General features: G+C 34.0%; 1 protein-coding gene across 2 annotated transcripts; it reads right to left on the bottom strand.

Moving 5' to 3' along the window:
• Positions 1-9,032: 9,032 nt before the first annotated feature.
• LOC107857650 lies at positions 9,033-13,663 on the bottom strand. Of its 2 annotated transcripts, XM_047404898.1 has the most exons (6): positions 12,845-13,479; positions 12,710-12,754; positions 11,862-12,164; positions 11,054-11,307; positions 9,542-9,578; positions 9,358-9,434 (listed from the first exon to the last, which is right to left on the bottom strand). In XM_047404898.1, exons 1-5 carry the CDS (start codon positions 13,041-13,043, stop codon positions 9,564-9,566), a joined length of 816 nt encoding a protein of 271 aa, XP_047260854.1. In that variant the 5' UTR covers positions 13,044-13,479; the 3' UTR covers positions 9,358-9,434; positions 9,542-9,563. The 2 variants fall into 2 exon arrangements, with proteins under 2 accessions (XP_016557991.1, XP_047260854.1); XM_016702505.2 differs by lacking the exon at positions 9,542-9,578 and having other exon boundaries at positions 9,033-9,434; positions 12,845-13,663.
• Positions 13,664-21,818: the final 8,155 nt, after the last annotated feature.

Below are 21,818 nucleotides of genomic sequence, written 5' to 3'. Positions count from 1 at the left end.
ACATGACCAAGAACTTAAAATATCCATACTGGTACGGAAGGAAGTCTTAGTGATATCCTCCTCCCTAATCGATAACTGATAATAACTCGACCAAAGGCCAATCTTAGAGAAATACTTATCACCCTAAAGTTAGTCAAATAGATCATCAATCCTAGGAAGAGGGTACTTATTTTTCATCACCTCCTTATTCAATTGATGATAATCAATACACATCTGAAGAGAACCATTTTTCTTATGCACTAAAAAAATTGGAGACACACTATGGCGGATAAAACCCTTATTAAGAAGATCGTTCAACTTCTCCTTTAGTTTGTTCAACTCAGCTGGAGCCATTCTATAAGAAAGGATAGAGATAGTATGAGTGTTCAAAAGAAGATTGATCCCAAACTCAATTTTTCTATTGAGAGGGACACCCAAAAGATCATCAAGGAATACCATAGGAAATTCACTAACCATGAGAATAGATTATAAAATAGGACCCTCCAAATTTGAATCTTTAAATCAAACCAAATGATAAGGACACCCCTAGGAAATCAATTTTTGGGCTCTAAAATATAATATGAACCTTCCCTTAGGCACTAGAGAACTCCATTTCCACTCAATAATTGGCTAATTAGGGAATTTAAGAATTTTCTTAAGGGTCCAATAGTCTAAAGAGGCATAGCACAAATGCAACCAATCCATCCCTAAGATGACATCAAAATCTAGCATGTCAAATTCAATCAAATCCACCAAAGTTTCCCTACCACCAAAAAATACAACACAACCCCTATAGACCCTTCTAGGAAATACTAAGTCACCTTAGAAATAGAAAAAAGGTCTAAAATACACTTGTGACCAAAACCAAAATGCACATCCAGAAATAGGGTCACATAAGAAAGGGTAGATCTCAGATCAAACAGACAATATACATCATGAAAGAAGAGTTTTAACATACCAGTAACAACATTAGGAGATGCCTTTGAATCTTGATGAGTGGCAAGAGAATACAAATGATTCTGACTAGTATCGGAACCAAAAATAGCACCCCTTGGTGTAGGAGCCAAAAAAGTAGCAATCGGGACCTTATTATCCCCTGTAGCAACATCAATTGAAGGACAGTTCCTCTGAATATGTCCAGGTTGGCCAAACCTAAAACACTTATTCCTCTCTTTATCACAAAAGCCAGGGTGTAACTGTCCGTAAAATCTACAAGGAGGATGCATAAGGCTGACTGGGTCCCACTGGCCTAAGATTGGACATTTTATTCCTTAAACTCACTACTACTCTAAAAGCAGCGATCACCAGATATCTTAGGATAAGGAGCACTGGCCGTTGAATAAGAACTCAAATTGCCCCACTTATTTTTAGACCATTTTCCACCATCTCTACTACCCTGATTCTGACTTTTACACTAATTTAAATACCAAAACTTGCTACTCTGCCTTTCCCCCATCTTTGATTTTTTTTCCTCTTCAACTTATTATATAAAAACCACAAGTATAGATATGTATATATCCTTGTTCAATAAGGCAGCCTTGCTCTTCAAAATCAAATCAAGGGAAAACTAAGAAGAAAGCTTTCTCATTCTAGCACTCATGTTAGAAACTAACTCTGGTGCATAAAGGGATAGCTAATGAAACTTCAAGGCATACTCCTTCACAGTCTTTTTCTCTTGTTTCAAATTCATGAACTCCTCAATTTTTGCCTTCAACAACTCTTGAGGAAAGAAGCAATCCATAAAGGGCACTAGAAAAGTCATCCCATAATGTCATCTCTGCATTATTATTCCTAGACCGGTCCCACTCTTCATACTATTGATACGCTATATCCTTCAACTGATAGGCAGTGAATTCCACACCCTCTATATCAATAGCATCCATAACCCAAAAGATCTTCACCATCTCATATAAAAAACCTTGAGAATCATCCTTAACCATAGTACCAGTGAAAGTTGGAGGGCTCAACCTCATAAACTGTCCAACTCAAGTCTAACAAGGACCAAAGGCCAAAGACCTAGCTGTGATGGGCATCTCAAGTCTAACAAGGACCAAAGACCACCCCCTTTACCTAGTCAAACTGAACATAATTCAAGTATAGTAGCAGAATTTCAAACATATCACAAGATGGATAAGTATGACTCAAAAGGAGTCTAAAAATTTGATAACCAATCCTAAATCCATAGTAATCCACAAAACCTCTAACTAAAACTAAATCAGTTTAAGTCGGGACATACCTTCAACGATACCAAAACTAACCAAAGAAAAGTATATGACATAAGGAAACCAAATCATAAAATAAGGTTTTCTAAAGTATGAAAGCTCACCACTTCAATCTGATTCATGAGCTTTCCCATGATCACCTAGTCACTGCATAAAAAAAATAAAAGTATTTTCGATTCCTGCATCGCGTGGGGATACAACATCTAAAGATGGTTAGTGGGATGAGTACTAGCATGTAACTGGGGAAACAAGGATAAAATAATGCCTTGATCAAAATTTCAAAATTATTCAAAGCCAATGCACATAATTATATATGTATATATATAAGCATGTCATACTGGGAAAGGTAACAAGGCTTAGCATAAAGTAAAACCTTATCTTGGACTATGTAGATCAACCATCATAACAGGCACCTACGGGCTATATGGGTGCAGCTCCCCCTGCTAAAAGGGCCCCAGCTCATGTTATCCATATACACCAAAGGTATCAAAGAAGACCAAGAAATATCTCGACCCCACATTAATTCAAGATACAAATATATCAATAGTGTAAACCATGCACACAATCATCAAGACCAACCTACATATCAATAAACATGAGTTTTTAGTACAAGTCATTCAAGACCCACACCTTCACAACTTAGCTATACAACCCCTATTAAGCCTAAATCAAAAAAAGTTTCATATAATCCATTCATTAAACATAGAATTATACATTAAGGAACACCACAAGTATCGTCATACCATTCTTTTGCAAGCTTAAAATTATGTCATTACAGTTCTATTAACTTTTGTCATACCATTCGTTTGCAAGCTTATAAGTATGTCATTACAGTTCTATTAACTTGGAAGAATTCTTAGACCCTTTTTTTGTTTATTAAATCAAGTAAGAGAAATTCCTCAACCTTCTTTAGTTTATCAACTCAACTCGGGGGAATGCCTCGACCCCTGATGTTTTAATTATAGTCAAAACACGGCCAACAAAGCCTTCAAAGTCCATGTTCATTATTTAACCATTTATGCAATGTAATAGTATAAGTGAGTAAATCAAACCAAGTGGCAAATCATATTTTAAAACTAATTTCACAAATGGGTTACGGTAACATAATTATCCAAGACCAATTTCAAGTCCAAAAACATCAGTTTGAGGGATTACCTCGACCTCCATTCCAATTCGCACACCCATGCATCCCATTAGTTTGAAATATAAAAACAAAGCATGAATAATTGTATTAAAACTATGAGGAAATCAATTCAAGATGTATTCATTCCAAAATCCTCAAACCCATATTCACAAACCATAATTTAATCACATAGGTACAATTATAAACACATAATTTTGATAAAATAATAGTAGGGGGAGAGTAACATGCCTTAGATGCATGAGAAACGGAAAGTAATTCAAAGCTTGGGACCCAGAGAATGAATGTACGATAAAATTCTTATGCTTTCTTGAAGTTTTGAGTTTGAGAGTGTAATTAGGGAAATTCATCTCTTAAAACCAAAACGAATAGTCTATATTATGCTTAAGGTTTGTACATAGATGAAAAGACCCCAATACCCCTCATACAAAATAAACAAACCAAAAACTATAGGGTTTTTACAAAGCGGTGTGGCACAAACCTGATCATGGAGGATAATATCCATACCATGCTACCTATTATAGAGGCTAACCTCTATGACACGCTGGTTATCGTAGAGTGTAGGCTCTATGACACAGGTACTTCAAAAACTACTTGAACCATAAACCCAGGGAGATGACTATCAAAGATCTTATTGTCCGAATGCGGATTGAAAAGGACAATAAAGCTGCCGAGAGAAGGTCAAAAGGGAATTCTACAATTAATGGAGCACATATTATAGAAGATGGTCAAAATAATTCTAAGAAAAGGAAGAAAGTTGAACAAGGAAGCAACCAACCCAAGAAGAAATTCAAGGGAAAATGCTTCAATTGTGGCAAGATTGGCCACAAGTCCATGGATTGTCGTGCCCTAAGAAAGGCAAGAAACAAGACTAAGCTAATATGGTTAAGTCCAACAAAGAATGTGATGATCTGTGTGCTATGTTCTCAGAATACAACTTGGTGGGGAATCCTTACGAATGGTGGATAGATTCTGGTTCCACCCGCCATGTATGTTATAACAAAGAGTTGTTTTCATCATTTGCTTCAGCTCAATTAGAAAAAATAATCTACATGGCTAATTCTGCTACTGCTAAGGTGGAAGAAACACGGAAAGTGTGCTTGAAAATAACTTTGGGCAAGGTCTTGACACTTAACAATGTCTTGTATGTTCCAGAATTATGTAGGAACTTAATTTCTATTTCACTACTAGATAAGAACAGATTCAAATATGTAACCGTTTCTGGAAAAATTGTAATTAGCAAAGGAGAAATGTATATAGGAAAAGGCTATCTGATGGAAGGCCTTTATAAGATGAATATAATGACTGTTGAAATAAATAAAGTTCAAATTCTTCTTCTTTGCTTGAGTCTTATTATTTATGGCATGAACGTTTAGGCCATGTTAATTACAAAACATTACGAAAATTAATTAACTTAGAAGTTTTGCCAAACTTTGAGTGCAATAAATCAAAGTATCAAACGTGTGTAGAATCGAAGTATGCAAAGCATTCTTATAAGTCCGTTGAAAGGAATTCCAATCCCTTAGACTTAGTACACACTGATATTTGTGATATGAAGTCAATACCATCACATGGTGGGAAAAAGTATTTCATAACTTTTATTGACGATTGCACGAGATATTGTTATGTCTATCTGCTAAATAGTAAGGATGAAGCAATAGATGTATTTAGACAATATAAAACTAAAGTTGAAAATCAGTTAGATAAAAAGATAAAAATGATAAGAAGTGATATGGGCGGAGAATATGAATCTCCCTTCGCCGAAATATGTGTAGAAAATGGAATCGTCTATCAAACTACGACCCCGTATTCACCTCAATCTAATGGAATTGCGAAAAGGAAAAACTGAACTTTGAAGGAAATGATGAATGCCTTACTTATAAGTTCTGGTTTACCGCAAAACTTATGGGAAGAGGCTATCCTTATAGCCAATCGTATACTCAACAGAGTTCCCTATAGTAAAACACAATCCATTCCTTATGAAAAATGGAAAGGAAGGAAAACCAACTTGAAATATTTCAAAGTGTGAGGATGTCTAGCAAAGGTCCAAGTTTGTATGCCCAAAAGGGTTAAGATAGGACCTAAGAAGGTGGACTGTGTGTTTATAGGATATGCTAAAAGCAGTAAAGCATGTCGATTTTTAGTTCATAAATCCTAACATCCAGATATTAATGAAAATATGGTAATTAAATCAGACAATGCTGAATTCTTTGAAAATATTTACCCGTTTAAAATTAGACATGAATAGTCTAGTGGGGGATTTAAATGACCTCGAGATGAACCAAGTGAGAATGTACATAATAAAGAAAATCCAAGACGTAGTACACATCAAAGAATGTCTACTTTATTTGGATCAAATTTTGTAACATTTCTCTTAGAAAATAAGCCTCAAATATTTAAGGAAGCGATGGCATCTTCGAATTCATCCTTTTGGAAAGAGGCAGTCAATAGTGAGATTGATTCAATCTTAAGCAACCATACATAGGAATTGGTTGATCTTCCTCCCGGAAATAAACCTGTAGGTTCTAAATGGATCTTCAAACGGAAGATGAAAGCGGATGATACTATTGAAGAATACAAGGCAAGACTTGTAGTAAAAGGCTTCAAACAAAAAGAAGGTCTTGATTACTTCTATACATACTCGCCAGTAACAAGGATAACATCGATTCGAATGTTAATTGCCTTGGTTGCGGTATATGGTCTTGAAATCCATCAAATGGATGTGAAAACCGCTTTCCTAAATGGAGAATTGGAGGAAGAAATTTACATAGAACAACCTGAGGTTTTTGTGGTTTCAGGAAAGGAGAATAAGGTGTGCATACTTATTAAGTCATTGTATGGACTAAAGCAAGCACCTAAACAATAGCATGCGAAGTTTGACCAAACCATGTTGGCAAACGGGTTCAAGATAAATGAATGTGATAAGTATGTTTACATTAAAGACACTCCGAATCACCAAGTCATTATTTGTTTATATGTGGATGATATTTTGATCATCAGCAGAGATATTTCTTACATAAATGCAACCAAACAAATGCTCAAGAGAAAGTTTGATATGAAAGACTTTGGAGTTGCAGATGTGATCTTAGGTATAAGAATCCATCAAACTCCACAAAGGTTAGCATTGTCACAGTCTCATTATATCAAAAAAGTACTTGACAAGTTCAAGTATATGGAATTCGGTATTGCCAAGACGCCATTGGATGTGAACTTTGTACTTCGAACGAATAAAGGTGAAAGTGACTCACAATTGGAGTACGCAAGAGTATTGAGATGTTTAATGTATATAATGAAATGTAAACGACCAGACATAGCATGTGCTATTAGTAAATTAAGTCGGTACACGAGTAATCCTTACAAAACTCATTAAATGGCAATGAAAAGAGTTTTGGGGTATCTTAAATACACTCAACATTATGCTTTGCATTATAATAAATATCATGCGGTACTTGAAGGATATAGTGATGCAAATTGAATCACCTGATCGAACGAAGTAAAATTCATAAGTAGATATATATTTACTATCGGTGGATGATAGTCTCTTGGAAATCATCCAAACAGACTTGTATTGCTCGCTCTACAGTGGAATCTGAATTTATCGCATTGGATAAAGTCGGTGAAGAAGAAGAATGGCTCTGAAATTTCTTAGAAGATATTCCTTATTGGCCCAAGCCAGTGAAACCAGTATGTATACACTGTGATAGCTAAGCGGCAATAAGTAGGGCAGGAAGCATGATGTACAACGGTAAATATCGTCACATATGATGGAGATATAATACCGTTAGGGAACTTCTCTCTAGTGGAATTATCACTGTTGACTATGTAAAGTCAAAGGATAATGTGTCGGATCCACTTACAAAAGGCTTATCTAGAGAAAGAGTGGAAAGGACATCCAAGGGAATGGGTTTAAGGCCTAGGACAAGTCAGCATGGCAGTAACTCTACCTAGCAGACTGGAGATCCCAAGAGCTAGGTTCAAGGAGATCAAACAAAGTTATGTCTGACAGGTTCAACATTGTCAATTATCCAACCCATTCTCATGATGTAGACAATATATAGTAAACGAGGATAAGACTTAAGGTTAAAAGTCTTTTAATGATTATCTAAATTTCGCAGATTTGACCAAATAGTTTAATCTATAGGATTGAACGTATAGAAATCACCTATGTGAGGACGAAGTGGAAGCCGATTCAAGGAGAATGTTAGTAAAGGCCTATTTTCTAAGCTCTCATGAAACCGAAACGTGTTCATGGCTGAAAAAACAAAACCATGAGACCATAAACTTTAAGAGGTTGGTTGTGTGACATGTATTGTCTAGGTGTACATTAAAGATCAACGGTTCAAAGATATCAAATCTATCGATTGACCGAGTGCATCTGATGTATGTTCACTACGGAAAGTTCAAAGGGAAACCCACTTATCCAGATGCAATCAGTCTTTGCTTGATGATCACATACTTGTCCATAAAACTTTCATGAAAAATAGTCATTCCCCATTTATGTGGGGGATTGTTGGGTTCATACTATATGAAAAAAGTGTGAATAAAAAAATAGAGAGTAAAATAGTGGAGGGAAGGAGACACTAAAATGAAAAGTGTACTCCCAAATTAGAAAGTTTATTCTTTCTCCCACATTGGTGAAATAAGAGAACTTGAAAGTGTTTATAATCAAGAACACTTACTCCACATGATAAGTGAGTCAAGAAATAAGAGATGCCTAGCGCCATCGTCGTCGCTCGCTCGGCTCGGCTTCGGCTTCGGATTTGGATTTGGATTTGTCAAATGATCGATCAATGAGATCTATCTTTTTGGACAAACTTTATTTGATGAAATCTGATCAATGAAAAAAATGCAAAAAAAAAATTCTGTGTTTAATACTCCATTTATATGCATGCAGTAACAGTAACAGATGCAATGTTCGAACTGAACTGATGCTTCAGAAAAGTTTCACTGTTTTGAACTGATGCTTCAGAAGGATGCAATTCTTCAACGAAATGACACACTGATTCACGAAATGGCATGTCTATTCAGAACAGACACACTATTTGGACGAATGGACATGAATTTTCAGAAAAGGTTACACCTTTTGAATAAACCATTGCCACTTTTCAGAAAAGGCATCTTGTGGCTATATAAACCTGCTTTCATCCACAGGTTTTGGAACGAAAATTTCAGAATAAAAACACTCTTCTTGCCTTAAAAATATTATGTTTGATCACTCAAAACGTTTAGTGAGTTCGAAGATATTCCAGTTGTTTGAGGTACCGCTACAGTTGGTTTGTTTGGCCATTTTATCCTGGGAAGAAAATTCCGCAACCTCGGGTACAGTGAGGGGAATTATTTCCTTAAGAAATGTCCGTGAATTCGGGCGACTTGGCCATTTCTGTTTCATCTTGATTTCTGAAAATAAAATACACTTCTAAGAAAGATCACTTTGATCTTGTGTTGAGGGTATTTTTTGTACTTCATTGAATTTTTGTTTTAAACTTGAACTAGTTGAAGTTGTTGTTCTGCATATATAGATTCTGCGTACCCGTAGAAGGGAATAACACATACAATATAACATAATTATGAAAAATCTATTCCGTACGATCCCATTTAATTAAGAAAGGATTCGGGTACTAAAATTTGAACATTACTCAATTTAGAGGGCTTAGGATATATTTTATATGTAATCCCTTTATGAGTGGGAATAGGAAAACTTCACGTATTTAAATCTTAAAAATAAGAACAAAATATCTTATAAGATATTAGATTACACATGTTATTATATTATAAGATCCTTGCTAGATATACTAGAATCTAAGAGATGAAAGGGGAGTGATGGAAAGAGAATCTTTCTAAATCCAAGAAGGACAGTTTATAAATTACTAGTGTTTATAGCATCCATTTATATGGCAAAGAAAAATGTTGTTGTTTGTTGATTTGTGCTTTTCTCTGTGCCTTGTTCTTCTCATCCACAAACTCTTCCATGACAAGCACCCACCTATTTGCCTGCATCTCTTCTTTACTTTCTCATTTCTCTGTCCACGCAGCTGCTGCACTTGCTCTTTTCTTTTTGTGTCTTCTTCCTCTCCTGTTTCTTTCACTTCCACCTGTATATATACACATTATCGTACAGTTATGTCAGAAAGTGTTTGAATGTGTGATCCTTAAATCAATGCACATTGAATTGGAGTTTTTAAGTACCAGTAATATATACCGTGTAAATACTTTCTACATCATCAAGTCAGCTTTACCTGTTATAGCAAGTAACATATCTTATTTTTAAGATTTCAAATACCATGTTTTAAGATGGCTTATATATATAGATATCATTTAGATAATATAATAGTGTAAAAAATTATTTATTTGCTAAAGGTGTATATAAACTTAAAGTCTTAACTTTATATCTACACCAGTTTTTTCTTCATTTTAATTAAATAGTTTAAGCTATAGATAGACCAACTATAAAAAGCTTTTTATATTATTATCAGTGTAGTTTAATATATGATAGCAAGTTTTTGGTCATTTTTAACATGTCAGTGACATTAATATTTATCATGGAAATTTCCATATAGCTACCTTAATTATAAATGATTTTATTATATAAATAAATTTTACACCGACGATACATATAATACAAACTCATAATTATGTTTATTGATTGACAACCTAGCTAGTTGTACAATAGATAAAACTATTATGTCTTATGATTAAGAAAAAATCGAAGTATAATAGCTGGAAAGGGGGAGGGAGAAAAAGAGGGTAAAGACAATATTAAGGTGGTTTTTGGCTTGTGGGGTTATGCTTTGGTGTTTGGAATAAACTTGTCTTAGCATTAATTATTGAGGTAGTACGCAAGAATAACATGACAATATTTCATCATAGTAAAAGGGAAATCCTCTTTCCCCATAGTAGGAAAAGTGGTTAACCGTTCTTAGTAAATTAAATCTAATGAAACTATACTCAAATAAGAGAAAAAACTATAGTCCAACAAAAAAAAGTCTGTGCCCACAAAAGCAAGTGATTGGCATGTGCTTTGGTGAATTATGGTGATGGAAGAGTTAACGTTGGAGGGACCAATTAATTTATGTAGTCCCCCACCAATTACTAGGGCATAGTCAATTCAAACAATCTTGATAATCTAGTTTTCCAGGTACTGTTGTCCCCCCATCCACCATAATCCTTGGATCATATATAGGAACATGGTCCAAACTTGAGAATTATTGACATGTATAGTGTTTCCTTTTCTTTTTGTAATTTATGCAACTCTTTATTCATTTTAACACATTCCAAAATACCTTACATAATTCATAATATATGAATAATAAATTTATAATGTTGGAGTCAGATGTTGTGACTATAATAGAGAAACATATCATATAGTCAATCTCAATTTATTTGAGACTCAGTCGTTGTAATTTTCACAAGTTTCAACAAATTTTAAATTCCAATGTGATGTATTCTCGTCTAAACTGATTTTTTAGCTATAGCTTTAATGTTCTCTTCCTGTTTATAATTATCTAAATCTTATATATTAGACTTATGAGCAATCGAATTGTGCCACATAAAATGTGGCAGAGAACCTAGGGCTATCGGGTCTTAATAAAACTTATATTCTAACTTAAGGGGAAACGATGTTTTATGATTTGATGTATGCATAATATCTCTTAAAAAAGACTATAGTAAACCACGCAAACATTTCATATACAACATTTAATTAATTTCTTACCTCTTGCTCAGATGTTAGTTTTGGACTAGTCACAGGAGAGTGACCTGCAGCATGGTCTGCTTCCCAGTGCTTTGTGGATATTTCTTTAATGGATGAAGGTGTCATAGGTGAGGAGGAGTCAGCTGCTTCACTACTTAGCTTTATAGACATTTCTTCAATTGATGGAGTTGGAGCTGGACTTGGACTATTTGAACTTACATATGCTGAAATGCTTTGAGTTCCCTTATCTCTTGTAACGGTAACTTCTTTCTTCTCTAAAGTTACAAGTGTAAAATGAGAAAAACTCTGTGAGTAGAATAAACTAAGGATGGTTCATAATGTTGAACATACAATTATGTTTAACAGCTTAAACTTTTATGCGAGATGATCACACATTCTAACATGGTTGTTCTAGAGGAGAAACACGTCATTTCAAATCTCATCTCCACCTTTATCAAAACGAATTTTCACTTCTTAGATCATGAAAAATAATCAGTCGCACGTGGGAGGATGTATTCAAGATATAATAAAGTAAATACAAGAGACAATGGTTAAAAAACAACAACTAAAGTATCAGGTTTTTTTGCGAGTTTCCTATCTAAACTATGAGGTATTCATTTTTCCTACATGAACTATCGCCAACTATTTAACAGAACACATTTCAACTATCAGTTGTTTCCTTTTCCTATATGCTGATATTTCTGGTAAGAAAGAAGAACAATTGATAGTTGAGGTATGTTTTGACAAATAGTTGATGATAGTTCAGGTTGGAAAAGTGAACACTTGATAGTAGTAATGAAGAAATGAAAATAGAACAAGTTTTTCTCACCTTTGCTTGGGATTTGGACTTCAACTTCATTTGTAGGCAAAGAAGGCTCTACATGGTGCTTTGTTTGGAATTGTGGTGTATTTTGTATTTGAGAAGGATAAATGAGAGGTCCTGAGATTGCAATTCTGTTTCCTGGTTGTCGAAATGATCTTCCACTTAGTATTTTTGTAGACAAACACTCCAAAGGAACTTCCCCTGACAATGGATTGCATATGTATTTCTCAGCTTCATTCCATTTTGAATTCAGTGCCAAACCATCTGGTGACATGTATTCCCAACTGTATATTGTTTTTGCCTGTAATGCTGCCCTCAAAAACAAACACAAAAATTTGTAAACTTGTAAATTGCCATTCATCTCAATCGACATGGAAGGCTTGGCTTGCTCAAGTGGTTGAGCACCTCCACCATCAACCGGTAAGTTAAGGGTTTGAATGACACCAAAGGATAAGTGAGAACACTATTGATCTTTCTGGGAGTGACAACAACAACAACAACAATAAATCCAATGTATTCCCACATAGTGGGGTCTGGGGAGGGTAAGATGTACGCAGTCCATACCACTAACTCCGGAGAAGTAGAAAGTTTGTTTTCGATAGACCCCCAGCTCAAGACAAGGAATAATAATCAAATTCGTAATAAAGCATGGAATAAGATATGACATAAATAAGACACCCACAAGGAATAGTACACAAAGACTAGTAAACAAGTTCGTAATAAAGCATGAAACAAGGTGGCATAACAAGAATAATACACCCACCAAGTAAAACCCTACCCTAACGACCCAAACTGGCACTAGCCTTCTATCCTAATTCGCATCCTTTAGATCTTCCTATCTTCAAATGACTCACCTTTCAGGGCAGTGGTAAACGAATATTTTGATGGATCAATTTCCTCTGTAGAAAAAAGATTAGAACTTCATGAGATACAATACTCCGAACCATATTTTTATACGCAATTCAATATTTCGGTTGTGTTTGAGTTACCTCTTAAGGCGTAGCCAGGGGAGGAAGCAGTACTTGAAATTGTTACGTTTGATCTAAAAGATTTTGCCTCTTCTCTAAAACTCCTAATATAAGACGCAGAGTACCTTCTTGAATTGGTTTTTTCTCTGTTAAGTTTAGCCTTAAGAGCCCATTCTCTCAAGTTAAACTCCGATTCATCTTGCTTTCTTGACTCTTCCATGATACTACGTTCTTCTTATATGGCACTTGGAACTTTTTTAGGAGGGTAAGTCCAATAGCCCCCCTCTAGTTGTCGAATCAGAAAAATATAGTCAAGAGCATGAACTTTATAGTAACATGTAACTTCCAAAAAAGATTTTCAAGATTTATAATTCCAACCCTTAAGCAACCTATGTCATGTTGAAAAATTGGAAATGAAAAAATCACAAAGAAAATGAGTTAAAAGTGGGCCACATGAATATTTGGTTTATGTGCAAGTAGCAAAGAACAGACAGAGCTTTAACTTGATCTTGCTTTTGCATTAAAAATGCAGGAGAATTCTCATAAATAATTGTAGTAGGGGTTTCCTTTGCTTTCCACGCACTGAAAGTGTAAAGAAAAAGTACCCAATCTACGAGCTGAAATACTATATGGATCCTTTGGTATAAAGGATAAGTGAGGTATCTCAGAATTAAGTTTGGTAATAAATTTATATCATGTTTAGTTGATGGTATAAATTAATCTCGAGATAAAATTTATATCATTAAACAAACATGGTATAATCTAATATCAAACTTAGTTAATTAGATCTGTGTACCAAATGAGCTCTATGTCTGCAAGACCGTGCAGTTTCGTCCTTTATATTTTGGTACAAATTAAAAAAATAGTACCAAATAGCCTAGAAATTTATGTTGGTGCTGATACACTAAAGCTCTCACTCTCACTATGTGCGGTGCTCGGGGAGTGCCGCATAAGGGTCTATCCTACATAGTCTTCTTACCTTGCATTGAAGAGAATGTTTCCACGGCTTGATCAACTCATGACCTCATAGTCACATGGCAGCAACTATACCAGTTACGTCAAAGTTCCCCCAATTTATGTTGATTCACCAAGATGCATGTATTTTGAGTTTACCTCGAGGTGACTAAAACTTTCTGTTAATAGTTAAAAATTTCTGCTCTTCTTGTGACTGAAACAGAAGTCAATTAATTATTAGTTCCAAGTACTTCCAACTTGTTTAGTCATTTAAGTAGTTAAGCTTAACAATAGTTTAATAAAAAGGTAGATAAACAGTGAAAATGACATGTTGATGTGTACTCCAGGCAACATTCAGAAGTTGTAAATGAATGATTCCTTCTTGTCTATGAAAATTCATTTCATGGTTGCAAGAAGATATCCAATGAAATAATAACATGTGTTATTAGTCACACTGCCATATCCAAGAAGATCGATATGGGGTGATGATATATTTTCAAGAAATTGATGAAGGTGTATTCCACAGTGTAGTGTTATTTTCAGTATAGGTTGGAAAGATTGTGGTGAAAGAGAAATTAGGGAAACAGTGGGACAGTGCATGGAAGAAATCTAATGGCAAGTAAAATTATATTATTGTATGTAATTCATTCATGTGTGGACATCCATGAATCCATGTGAAGATGTCAATCTCATTATCTTAATATTGAGTGGGGGTATAAATACTAGCTAGGTAGGTCCCTTTTTTCTTCTTGCTGCACATATTGGTGATCACCCTCACAATTTGTCTCAATTGTATGCAAAGTTGGTTTCATGGCAGAGGATAGATAGAGTATAAGTTGTTTTATGTCCGTTGGGCCATTTGATACTTCTTTGATTGATTCAAGCATTTTAATCCTTGTAATTAGGCAGTGATCCGGCTATCTATCTATCTATATATATATATATGCTTAACACGTGCAAATCAAATAATATTTTCGGAGAGTTGGGCAGAAGGAAAAGAGGCTCCTAGCCAAAGGCAGCTCGTCTCGTTCGGGAGATGAGTAGTGATTGAATTCCTTTATGCCATCCATTTATGATTCTGCATGAAAAATCAGTACGAACATAGCCTATATGTCCAGTTGAACTACCTTAACTAGTCGATAAATTTGAAAAGGGTTTCATGCGGCTAAACCATCATAAGATAATGTAATAGCGGCGGGGCCAAGTTGTCGCGTGGGGTTCATTCGATCCTCCTTCATGAAAAATTACACATGTATATCTGGTCAAAATTATTTTTTATGTACTTATAGTAGATGTTGAATCTCTAGGTTTCTTCACGTGCTTACCTCTTCATATTTTGAACCCCTTTAATAAAAATTCTGGCTTTGTCAATGCTTCAAGCGACCCTATCACATCACGCAATACGTACAACAAAAATGGATAGCATGGGCTGTTAAGGCATCTTCATAACCAAATGTCATGGCGAAAGACGACATTCGAATACAAATCTACAACACCACGTAAACCAACTCAGAAGGTTCATGGAATGAGTACGTCAAGTTATCAACTAATTGACAAAGCACAGTCGTTTGTATTTGGTTCTTTTAATTAACAAAATTAGAAAAAAAAAAAAAATCTTTATACTATTTGTGGATAAAGCTAAATTTACTCTTATCTTTATTAGTGGTAGATTGAATGTGGCATTGCTCATTTGCACACAAAATTCGATATAAGTGGGCTTAGTTGCTTGGCTATGTAAGGCCATAGCCACTGAAGCAAAGTTGGGCTCTCTAAAAGTAGAGATGGCAGTCAATTTCATTCCTGACACCAATTAACGTGCATGCATACTACTAATATCGTCAAGTGTCCACCCACTATCTGGTCTCACTTTTTTAGTAGCTACTTTCCACCTCAATGGACAAGATGCAACAAGAAACTTTTACCATCCAACTCATTCACCTACCCACTTGTTAGAACAATAATAATAATTATACAAAAAGATTCAAAATAAAATTTGTTTGGCTTAGAAGCACAATAATACGTTTCTTGAAGATAGTTGGAGTCTCTCCCACGAGCAAATGGAAGAATTAGTAACAACTCTATCTTCGGGATTCAACTAAGCCACAAAACAAGTAGCATTCAAGAATGTTGCTTTTCTATTCTTAACTTGGTGATTTCACCATTTGATCAATGTCTCTCAAATATTTTTCAAGGGAAAAGTATTTTTTGAGTGTTTGTCTTTTCAAACAAAAGAAACACTATTTATCGGGTAAAAGTTTCATGCAAGAGAAGACTATTAATTAAGTAATAGTTAATAGGTTCATGAATATTTTAAAATAAAAAATGTCTTTCTTTCAAGAACCTAAAATGTAAAACTTAATGAATGAATCGTAAAATTCACATCCATTTTCTTTGTAACTCAAAATCCTTTAAGTGATGCATTTATTTTAAAATTAATTGAAACATAACTCTAAAAATCTTTAACCTATGCATTTGTTTCAAAATTTATTGAAACATAAACTTAACAATAACAATCCCCCACTTGTTTCAAGAAATTTTATCTTTAAAAAATAAAATGCATTTGAGACATTAATCTTGCAACATGAATCAATAATGGTGTCTTTTGAACTTGAACCATTAGCTAGTGAAGATTTTCTAAATCATTGACTACTTAGTGAACAAATGTTGAACTAAATGGTTCATTGAATGAAGTAGAATAATACTCCACGCATATTACTATGTTCTGGTGAAAATTAAAATCCTTTGACTCCTTACGACCATGTGTCCTGGATCCTTTTAGCTAAGTGCTTTAAGATTTTCCTGTTAAAATCTTATTGAAGCGGTCTCCACTTCGCACTTAGTGCGGTGAATTCATCAAGAGTAACTTTGCATACTCCGACCAAATAGTCTATGAATTTCATTAAGAGAAATTAATCTCATCCTCTTTTACAATAAAGTATCGGTAAATCTATCAAGAGTGTTCCTACACACTCCAACCAAAATCGGTGTATAGACTTATTAAGAGAATATAATCTCATTCTTCTCTTTTGTAGGAATACTGTCAAATCTATCAAGAGTGTTATTATTTACTCCAACTGAATCGGTTTTATAGATTTATCAAGAGAAAAGAACCTCAACTTATGCACATTTATTGATGTGCCTCACAATTGTAACTTTACTTGTTTTACCCTTTGAACCCAAGATTACATCATTAGGTAGGGTTTTCATAAAATACAATCAATGTACAACAGGCTTTATTCTCATCCCATTACAAGTTTGTACCATCAATTCCTTCCTTACCCTTTTAGACAAAGGATCTGCTAAATTGAGTTTGGACTTTACATATTGAAGCGATATTATGCCATCCTCCAATAATCTTCTCACATGATTGTGTTTGAGACGAACTTGTCTTGACTTTCCATTATAACACTCACTTGAAGTCCGAAATATAGCAGCTTTATTATGAAAATGTATAGTGAAAGGTCGTATTAGCTTACCCCATAATGAAATATCTATTAGCATACTCTGCAACCAATCAGCTTCTTCTCCAGCAGAAGACATAGCAATAAATTCTGACTCAATGGTTGAGTGAGTAATACATATTTGCTTCTTTGATCTCCAAGATATTGTTGCTTTAACCAAAGTAAAAATCTAAGCAATAATAGATTTAGAGTCATTCGGATCTGAATTTCAAGTAGCATCACTGTAGCCTTTTTTTTACAAAAATCAATAAAATCTGACTTTAAGTACTCTCCACCTCTATCAGACCTAATTGATTTAATTTTCAAACTCAATTTATTTTCAACCTTTGCTTTATATATTTTGAAAGTCTCAAATTTTTCATCTTTTTCTTTCAATGGAAAGACATAAGTATATCTCGAGTAATCATCAATGAAAGTGATAAAATACCTCTTTTCATGACGTGACAAATAATTCATCTCACAAATATCAGTGTGGATTAATTACAAAAGTGTGAAAGTCCTTTCAACTTTCTTAAAGGGCTTCTTTGTAATTTTATATTTACTACAAGTAAGACACTTATTAGTATGATCTTTTCCACAGTCTTTGATTAATCCATTATTCACCATAAGTTGAATGAATCTAAAATTCACATGATCAAGACGTGCATGCCAGAAATCCATAGACTCCACAAGATAATCAGAAATATTTTTATTTTCAATATTGAGTTTAAACATTTTATTTACAATATATTCTTTTCCAACAAACATGCCATTTTTAGATAAAATAAACTTATCTGCCTCAAAAATTATTTTAAAATCATGCTGCGAAAGAAGCGTACTTGATATCAAATTCTTTCGAATATCAGGAACATGCAATACGTCCATCAATGTAACTATCTTTTCGGAAGTAAATTTCAATTCAATAATTCCTTTTTCCACAACTTTAGTAGAGGAGGAGTTTCCCATATATAAAATTTTACCGTCCCCCACTAATTCATAAGTCTTGAAATAATTTCGGTTACCTGATATGTGATGAGTTGCGTCGGTATCTATCAACCATTCCACTTGATGTCCCGCTACAAATATAATGTTTTTGTGTCCATTGCCACAAGATCATCTTTTTTATTTTTATTTGCTTTTTCTTTCTTCTTTTCGGCTTTGAGAATTCTATAATCACGTGCATAGTGACCAGCTTTGTGACAATGCTAGCATTCACCAGATTTAAAATTGGCACTATTATGCTTGAAATTTGTAGTCTTCTTTGTCTTTGAAAAATTCTTATTTTCAGGTTCTTTCTTGATTTATTTTTCTTCAACCATACGAGCTTTCATGACAGGTTCCTTCAAAATATTGTTGTCACGATATCGTGTCTCTTGTTCAATTTGTAAGTGTTGCAATAATTGTTCAAGAGTCAAATCTTCTTTTTTGTGTAAGAGTTTGCTTCGATATTCTTTCCAAGATGGAGGAAGTTTTAATACAATAGCACCAACATGAAAGTTTTCATTAAGAGCAATTCCAGATATAGCAATTTTATTAGCTATAAGTTGAAATTCTTGTGTTTGTTCAGTTATTGGCTTGTCACCGACCATTTTTAACTCTATATAATTTGAAGGCAAAATGGTTCGATGGACCCTTGTACTATGTCTGTTTTGTAATGTAGATACTCCCACTTACATGTTTGTCATTTGGACCCTTGAACCCACTAAAAAGCAATATTTTAAACCCTTTAACCGTTGACCAGACCTATGTGGCACTAAAATGGCTGACTAGGACAAGGCGCATGCAGGCACGCGCCAAAGGTGCGAGTGGGAGGGTCAATTTTTGGTTATATTTTTATTCAAATAATTAAAAAAATTTAAAAAAATCCTCCAACTACAATTTTTTAAATTTAAATATATTTTTAAAAGTTAAAAAATAATGAATTTTCAAGAAAAAAAAAAGACCCCTCCCCCAACCCCTCCTTTGTCCAGCACCCCCACCCCACCCCACCGCCGTCCACCAGTCCCCCACCCCTACCGACTACCATGGCCATTGTAAAATCACAATTGCAATTGCAAAGTGCAACTTCTCAAGCCTAAAGTACAACAATTCACAACATAAAAATAAATCAACACAATTGAATAGAACTTGAGCAATTTTTTCCAAACAAATCAACACAACCAACAAGAATCAGAAGATGAAGATGAAGAATCAACAAGAAACAAACAAACAAATGATGTGGTTTTCTTTCTTCTTCGATTCTCACTTCTCAATTTTTCCAAACAAACAACAAGAATCTAATAACGTAGACTTCAACCAATATTGCATACTCTAGCATTGTGATCTCAATATACTTCTCTGTAGCTTAACCTGTAACTACTCCCCGTAAAACATAACTGAACGAAAGCTTAGATGTCTTACTTAGATTAGTTCTCATAATCACCAACTGCTACCAATTGAATAATCCTGAGATCTGCACACAGTTGTGTGAAAAAAAATGATGGTTGTCTTGAATTTCAAGTGCAAAATTGGATAGAGCAGTGTCTTTGGCAATACATGAGTCGGAAAGAAGTTGTGAACACTCTCTTAATCCAGGACAAAATCAACACAATCAACTTCTTCGATCCTCACTTCTCAATTTTTTTAAACAAACAACAAGAATCAACAAGAAACAAACAAATCAACACAATCAACTTCTTCGATTCTCACTTCTCAATTTTTCAAACAAACAACAAGAATCAACAAGAAACAAACAAATCAACACAATCAACTTCTTCGATTCTCACTTCTCAATTTTTCAAACAAACAACAAGAATCAACAAGAAACAAACAAATCAACACAATCTACTTCTTTGATTCTCACTTCTCAATTTTTTCAAAGAGCAAAAAGAATTAAAAAATGAATATGATGAAGGAAAAGAAGAATCAGAAGAGGAGGGAGAAGTATAAGAAAAAGAAGAAAAAGAAACGCAAGAAGAAGATTAGTAAAAAAGAAAAGAAAAAAAGAGGAAAAGAGGGGAGGGTTGGTTTTTAATTTTTTATTTATTTATTTATTTATCTTAATATTTAATATTTTTTATACTTAAAAATGACATGAAAGATGACTTGGCAGCTGACGTGGAACGAGTGTATTATACTCATCGAAAAAGGGTTTAAAATATTATTTTTTAGTGGGTTCAAGGGTCCAAATTACAAACATGTAAGTAGGAGTATCCACATTACAAAACGGACATAGTACAAGGGTCCATCAAACCATTTTGCCTAATTTAAAACAAGAAATTTCTTAGAACTCGCATATTCTGCTAAATAAATAACTTGAAGAGTGTCTCATATCTCCATAGCAAATTTGCATTTAACATAATATTGATCATAATATTTGTTTGATATTACTCCAATAATATAATTCTTGCACAAATAATCATCATATTGCCACTTGGCAGTTTGTTCTTTAATCAAAGTAGCCTCGTCAGATGCTACCTCAAAATCAGGAGCATCAGGACAAGGTTCTTCAAGAACTTATGTCAACTTTAATCGTCTTAAAAAGAATTTCATCTTTCCACGCCATCTAGGAAAGTCTTTGCCATCAAATATTTCAAAATTAGGATTAAGCAAAGATGGAATACTATTTGATATTGATGTAGAAGCCATTGAGACAACTATCTTCAAATTATTAGAACAATAATGATAATTGTACAAGAAATTCAAAAAAAAACTTGCTTGGATTAGAGGCACGATAATACGTTTCTTGCAGATAGTTGGAGTCTCTCCCACGAGCAAACGGGAGAATTAGTAACAAATCTATCTTCGGGATTCAACTAAGCCACAAAATAGGTAGCATTCAAGAATGTTGGTCTTCTATTCTTGACTTAGTGATTTCACCATTTGATCAATGTCTCTCAAATGTTTTTCAAGGGAAAGGTATTTTTTGAATGCTTGTCTTTTCAAACAAAAGAAACACTATTTATAGGATAAAAGTTTCATGCAAGAGAAGATTATTAATTAAGTAATAGTTAATAGTCTCATGAATATTTTAAAATAAAAATTATCTTTCTTTCAAGAATCTAAAACGTAAAACTTAATGAATGAATTGTAAAATTCACATTCATTTTCTTTGTAACTCAAAATCCTTTAAGTGATGCATTTGTTTCAAAACTAATTGAAACATAACTCTAAAAATCTTTAACCGATGTATTTGTTTCAAAGTTTATTGAAACATAAACTTAACAATAACACCACTCCCCTCTTCAGGGACGGAGCTAGCTTGGGTCAGGAGGTTTATCCGAACTTTCTCAGCAAACTATTATAAAAGTATTATTTATATATGGTTAAAATTATTTTTATGTATATATAGTTGACACTGAACCCTCCTTCAACTAGTTTGTATGTTTACTTCTTTATATTTAAACTCGCTTAATAAAAATCTAGGTCCGCTACCGCCTCCCCAAACAACCCCACCACAACATTTGATGCAAGAAATGCTAAATCACAAACATTGTCTACTTATGTGATGTTGTTCGCATTTCAAGAGTCGAGTTCCTTAATTTTGATTGTAGGATCGGACATAAAAATTTTAATTTTTTTAAAATAAAATATTAAAACTTATATATTTTAAAACTATATAA

The sequence above is a fragment of the Capsicum annuum genome, chromosome 2 (genome assembly GCF_002878395.1).
Source record: "Capsicum annuum cultivar UCD-10X-F1 chromosome 2, UCD10Xv1.1, whole genome shotgun sequence".
Lineage (NCBI taxonomy): Eukaryota > Viridiplantae > Streptophyta > Magnoliopsida > Solanales > Solanaceae > Capsicum > Capsicum annuum.
The sequence above is the reverse complement of the archived record's forward strand: the minus strand, read 5'-3'. Positions and strand labels throughout refer to the sequence as shown.